General features: G+C 68.9%; 2 protein-coding genes across 2 annotated transcripts in view; both read right to left on the reverse strand.

The window, feature by feature from the left end:
- Nucleotides 1-21: 21 nt before the first annotated feature.
- On the reverse strand, nt 22-3,957 carry MNEG_6696 (hypothetical protein; the record flags this gene model as incomplete). The annotated part of the gene is made up of 3 exons (XM_014044827.1): nt 22-1,278; nt 1,526-1,685; nt 2,039-3,957. Coding segments are annotated over 3 exons (3,336 nt in total), but the record flags the coding sequence as incomplete, so codon positions are not given.
- A 1,825-nt stretch (nt 3,958-5,782) lies between these two features.
- MNEG_6697 (hypothetical protein) overlaps nt 5,783-5,929 on the reverse strand; it is a gene marked incomplete at both ends in the record, with an annotated part of 3,398 nt that continues 3,251 nt past the window's right edge. Inside the window, one exon of the mRNA XM_014044828.1 lies at nt 5,783-5,881. Within this exon, the coding sequence (XP_013900282.1) occupies nt 5,783-5,881 (99 nt within the window). The remainder of the gene's footprint in view (nt 5,882-5,929) is intronic.

Below are 5,929 nucleotides of genomic sequence, written 5' to 3' on the forward strand. Positions count from 1 at the left end.
CTGCACCAGCGACGCGCACACGAGCGCCAGCGCGCCCGGCGCCCACCGCGCGCTGCTGACGTCAGCGACCGTCTCCGCGGCCTCCAGGAACGCCCCCGGCGCGCGGGCGCGCAGCGTGGCCAGGGCGCGCAGCATGACGCCCAGCTGCAGGCCACTCATGCGCGGCAGCGCGCGGTGCACGGCGGCGCAGAACGCGGCGGACCAGGGGGCACCCGCGCACGCGCCCAGCTCAGCCAGGGCCCAGGGTAGCATCACCGCGTCCTGAGGGGTCACGCGCGGCGGCGGCGCGGGGCGGCAGCCGGCGCCGGGCGCCGCCGCCGGCAGCGGCGGGGAGCCGCGGTAGCGGAAGCGGGGGGCTGGGAGCTGCGGCGCGGGCAACAGCAGCTGCCGCGGGCGCGGGCCCGCGGCGTCTGCGCCTGAGGGCTGCAGCCCTGGCGGCCACAAAGGCCGCCGCACGCCCCACGCCGCCGCCCCGCCGCTCCCATCGGCCGCGCCCGGCGCGGGCGCCCCTTGCGAGAACGCCATCCATTCTCCGGCCGCGGCCGCGCCGGCCGGCGGCGGCGCGTGCGGGGCGGCGTCGGCCGCGATCAGCAGCCCCTCTGTGCGCGCCACCAGCGCGCCCAGCAGCTGCTGACTAGGCGTGAAGTCCGGCTGCAGGCGTGCTGCCGCCCACAGCAGCAGGCAGGCGTCTGTTAGGGTGAGGCGCCTGACACACCCCGCCAGCTGGCGCTCTACGGCCTCGGACCACGCCGGCGGAGGGCGGTAGCCGAGCCACGGCGCGGCCCACAACAGGCGCGCCACCCCGCGCGCCGGGAGCGCCGCCACGCCGCGCCGCGCGTGCTCAAACACGGCCGCGACGAGCGCCGGCGAAACCATCCGCGCCGCCGCCGCCGCGCCGGGCGCCGCGCGCCAGCGGTTGTGCTGCTCCCGCAGCTGCCGCTCGAGCAGCTGCGCGCTCTGGCGCCAGCGCACGAGAGTGTGCAGCCGCTCCGCCAGACGGGCGCGCGCCGCCTGGAGATCTTCCGCGATCCCCCTGACCTCCGCGCCCGCCTCCCCCTCCGCTCGCCCCGCGGCGTCCTGCCCCGCCGCGCCCACGCCCGCGCCACCGTCTGCCGCCCCCTCCTCCCGCGTTGCCGCCTGCCGCGCCAGCCGCAGGCGCGCCGCCAGCTCAGCGGCGCGCGTCTTCTCATCGACGGCCTCCAGCCGCACCACGTCCATCAGCAGGCGCTCGCGCTGGCGGCGGCGCCGCAGCCACTCGCGCAGCACGCGCGGGCGGCCCTGCAGGGGGCGAGGAGAGCAGCATTTCGGGCGGGTGCGGGCGGGCGTGGAGGGAGAGGCCCCGGCCGCGCGCAAACGCAAATGATTGGGACGGGCAGCGCCGGTGTGGGCGGCGCGCCCTGCCCTTGCGGCGCGGCACAGGAGCCGAAGCCGACGCGTCACCCCAGCCTCGCCTCCGCAGCCGCAGCTGAAAGCTCGACGCCTCATTACACCAGCACTGCTCGGCAACGCGCGGCCGCGGACCAACCTGAAGCCTGCAGAGTGCGTATGTGAGCGCCACCGTGTCCCCCGGCGACATTGCCGGCAGCAGCTCCTCGCAGCGCCGCAGCACGCCGCCCAGCAGCGGCAGGGGGGGCCGGCAGCCCAGGCGCCCGGTGCCCCACATGAGCGACACGACCGCGTGGGGGCTGGGCAAGGCAGAGAGGGGGTGTTTGGGAGGGTGTTGACGAGGGCAGCGGGATGTGGTGGCGCGTTGGCAGGGGGAGCGCGGTCTGGAGCGGCACACGATCGAGTTGGTGGGTGCGGCTCAGCCCGCGCCTAGGACAAGGGGTTCCACTGGCGCTGCAATCTGATGGGCGTCGCAGAGGAGCATGCAGGCCTGGACTTGTACAGCAGCAGCTGCAGCAGCGGCAGCAGCAGCGGTGGCCGCTGCATCAGCAGCAGCTGCGGCACCGGCAGCAGCAGCAGCAGCAGCAACCGCGGCAGCAGAAGCAAAGGCAAAGCCATGCACGAGCCGCACCACCACTGCGCCAACTCTCACCTAAACTCAGGCAGCAGCTTCTCTGCAGCCGCCATCAGCGATGCCATGACGCGTGCCGAGGGGCGGTAGCGCATCATCCCCAGAGCGCGCACCATGCGCGTCACGGCCCCTGCCATGGACCCCCCGTCCTCGTGCTGTGCGAGCCGTTCGCCCGCAGCACTGCTGAAGACTTTGTTCTGCTGCTGTTGCTCCTGCTGCTGCTCCTGCTCCTGTTGCTTCTGCTGCTGTTGCTGTCGCCGTTGATGCTGTTGCTGTTGTTGCTGCTGTCGCTGCTGCTTTTGCTGCTGGTTCTGCTCCGGGTCTTGCCGCTGCTCCTGCTGTTCGTGCTGCTGCTCCAGCTTGGTGTTGTCCTGCAGCGCCGCCTCACGCGCGACGCCATGCCCCTCCAGCGCCACCGCTGCTCGTTGGCAGAAAGCGTTGAGCACCGCCTCGACAAACGACACCTCGGGCTGCACCCTCATCACGCCCAGCGCCCATAGCACGACCGACAGTTCCCACGCGTCAAACGCCAGAAGCTGCCGGGACGCTGCCACCATGTACGAGGCCAGCCAGGACGGCGGCGGGGCCGCGCCGCACCGCGCGGCGCCATGCAGCACTATCGCCAGCTCGCCGTGCGAGGAGCTGCCCAGCAGCCGCCCAGAAGCGGCGAAGAAGCTGCTGTCCAGGGGCAACGCCAGCTGGCCAGCAGCCCAGGCGATGGTCGCGAGCTCTGCTGGCTTAGCAGATGCCAGGAGCGGCGCCGAGTCGCAGAGCAGCCGCTCGAGGTCTGCCTTCAGCTCTCGTCCGGGCGAGCTGCCACCGCCGAGGCCCAGCCGCGCGCAGCCGGCCAGCACGTTTGCCAGCACCTGCGGGCTGTCGGGCCGCGCGGCGCCGCGCAGCAGGCGGACGAGCGCCGGCACCCAGACGCGCGCGACGTGGCGCTGCCGGATGCAGCCCAGCGCCCACACCACGTTGGACACCGCCTGCGGGCTGCACACCCAGGGGTCACGCGGGTCGCCGCCGACGCCGCCGCCACCACTGCTTGTGTAGTCACCCTCGCAGCCGCCCCGGGGGGACGCTCCATGCTGCGCGGGCTGCCCGTGCCTCGCTGGCCGCGCGTGCCTGGGGCCCGTCGCGTGCGCCACGAAGCTGTAGAGCACCTGGTCTGTCCACTCTGGCGGCGGCGCGCAGCCCATGACAGCGAGGGCGTACAGCGTGTTGGATATGCTGGTGCAGCTCGTGCCCGGCAGCGCGTCCGCAAACTGCCCGAGCAGCTGCCGCAGCAGCGGCGGCGGCGGCGGCGGCGCGCCCAGCCGCGCGAGCGCCCACAGCACGTTGCCGATCTCGCGGCCGCCGCAGAGCACGCGCTGCGACGCGAGGCGCCGCACGAGCGCGTCCACTGTCCAGCGCAGGCGCTTCCGCAGGTGCAGGCGCTGGTGCTTCCACGGCAGCGCCTGTGCCGGGTGCGGCGGCCGCGTCTCCCAGCTGCCATTGTGCTGCTCCTCTTGCTGCTGCTGCTCTTGCTGCTGCTGCTCTTGCTGCTGCGCCTTTTGCTGCCGGTGCTCTTGTTGCTGCTGCTTTTGCTGCTGCGCCTTTTGCTGCCGGTGCTCCTCTCGCTGCACCTGCTCGTGCTGCACCTCCTGCCAGGCCTCCTCCTGCTGCCACTCCATCCGCTCGAGGCCGCGCCACAGCGGCAACACACCCTCACGCGACGCCGCAGCCCTGACGGCGCCTCGCGCCGCACCCTCGGCTTCGAAAGCCCCCGCTGCATCCACGGGCAGCCAGTTCCCCTGCTCCGCGAGCCGCACCGCGGCCACGAGCGCCGCGCTGATGTGGATGGGGTTCATGCGCCGCTCGAACCGCAGGCAGCGCGCCACCAGCTGCGCGATGCAGCAGGAGCCGCGTATCTTGATGGTCACAACCTCCGGCGGCAGGGCCATGTCAGCATCAGAGACGGCCGGGGCCACGGCAGCTTGCGAGGGGGAGGGCAGCCGCACCGCCGACCAAGCAGGCGCGCTGCGGGCCCCCGCGGGATTGGCCTGCTGATGGCCCTGCCGCTGCTGCGGGCGATCCGAGGCTGCTGATAGCTGTGGCTGGGCTGGCTGCTGAGAACCTCGCGTAGCTTGCGGCTCTGAATCTGTACAGAGCTGCTGCCGAGAGTTTATGGATGAAGCAGCTGTGCCCGGCCATCTGCGGCCTCTGCTCTCCGTCGCAATGGCCGCACCATAGCGGCGCGCCTGAGGGCGGGCGTGCACACACCAGCCGTGGGCAGGCGTGGGCGCGCTGATTGAATGAGTGCAGTTCCCACCATGTGGGACGTGCATGCAGCAGTGCGCCGCGTCGCGAGGGGCCCTAACCATGCCCAGACGCACCTCCGCGTAACGTCGATCGGGGGTGCTTGCGCTTGCTCGACACGCGCCAGCGGGCGAGGCCAGTGGGACGGGGCCATGCCAGCAGTTGCTAGTGCTGCCAGCGATTCCTCCCATCCTCATGCCGCTAGCCTATCAGCAGCCGCATAGCCGGAACCGATCGCAGCGACCTGACGGCAGCGCTGGCGCGCCGACGGCCCCTCTGCCGTTCCAAAGAGGCGCAGCAGTTGCTAGCTTGCTGCTAATGACAAATTCGAGCTTCGAGTCCTCTAGTGTTCAATCTTCGCCGGCAAATGAGGACCAGACGCGCTACACTGCAAGCATGATGCGGTGGCAAGACCCGCTTTTTACTTTATGGCATTAGATGTTGTGTGGATAGTAAAAGCAGTTGCTAATAATCCGTCGCACGATACGTCTGAGCGCTCTGCGCACCCGGCACACCAGATCACAACTTAGAGAGAAGATTTTTGTTGCTTTGGTTGATGCACAACTGCCCCTATAATTCAAGCTTTGTAACGCGAGTCTGCGCACCCGTAGCTGCGACCAACATGAGCTGACACGGCCGCCGCCTGCGCGGTCAGCATTCATTCGTTCATGACTGCCTGTGGGCGCTCGACTGCCTTTAAGGGCCAGCCCCAAGTCATGAATGGTGCAAGATGAGACTCATAAGTTCCTCGCAAAATTGTATGTGCAGCCTTCTCTTACAAGGAGAACCTGCATGCATGCTTGCGCAAGGTTTGACCGTGCTCGATTTGACCTGACGTGACAGCCTCAAGGGTCCTGCTGGCCAATCGGTTGGTTATCTGCATTACGTCCTCGTGGAAGAATAAAACGTCAAGCAGCTACTCAAGATCACAGCCCTGATAGATCTGCTGCCCAGGCTTCCTCATGGTCCCTTCGCCTGCCGAGCACAAGCCTAGTCCGTTTCGGGCCGAGTACCGTGACCACACAGCCCGCTTCATTGCATCCCTTGATCCTCAGCCTGACCGGCATGGGGTGATCTTGAGAATCTGTAGCGTGGCCCATCGAAAGAGCGTCTGCTGCAGGGATGGATCTGCTGGAGACTCGGCCTGGTGGCCACCTCAGGGGATCTGGCTGGAGTAAAGCTGCTGGCCTTCCTTCCTGCGTTTGCGAAGAAGGTGTTGTCGACATGAGCGGGGCTCAGTTGATACAGTATATGGAAGTGGATGAGATGAGTAAGGCAGCATTCTGCCCTGTGTAATTTGCCGGCAGCTGCAATGGGTGGGTGCCCTGGGATTTTCAGGGATGAGAGCTGGGTGGAGAGGCGAGGGAGGCAAAGTCAACCGCCGGTGCGACAGCGCGGTTTGAACGGGGCCACCCACAATCAGTGATCAAGGGAGCAAGGTGTTCAAAAGATCGGCTAGATTGGTTTTGCCTACCACTCTGGGTTGTCGCAGCCTGAGCCGTAGCGGTAGCGATAAACGGATGAAAAGTCCTTGTCCCCCAGGCCCTCATCGTGGAGTGCGCGATACACCTGTCAGTGCATGCAGAGGGCGGTTTTGAGGGCGCAAGTGGGTCGGGG

This window comes from Monoraphidium neglectum (genome assembly GCF_000611645.1).
Source record: "Monoraphidium neglectum strain SAG 48.87 unplaced genomic scaffold scaffold01114, whole genome shotgun sequence".
NCBI lineage: Eukaryota > Viridiplantae > Chlorophyta > Chlorophyceae > Sphaeropleales > Selenastraceae > Monoraphidium > Monoraphidium neglectum.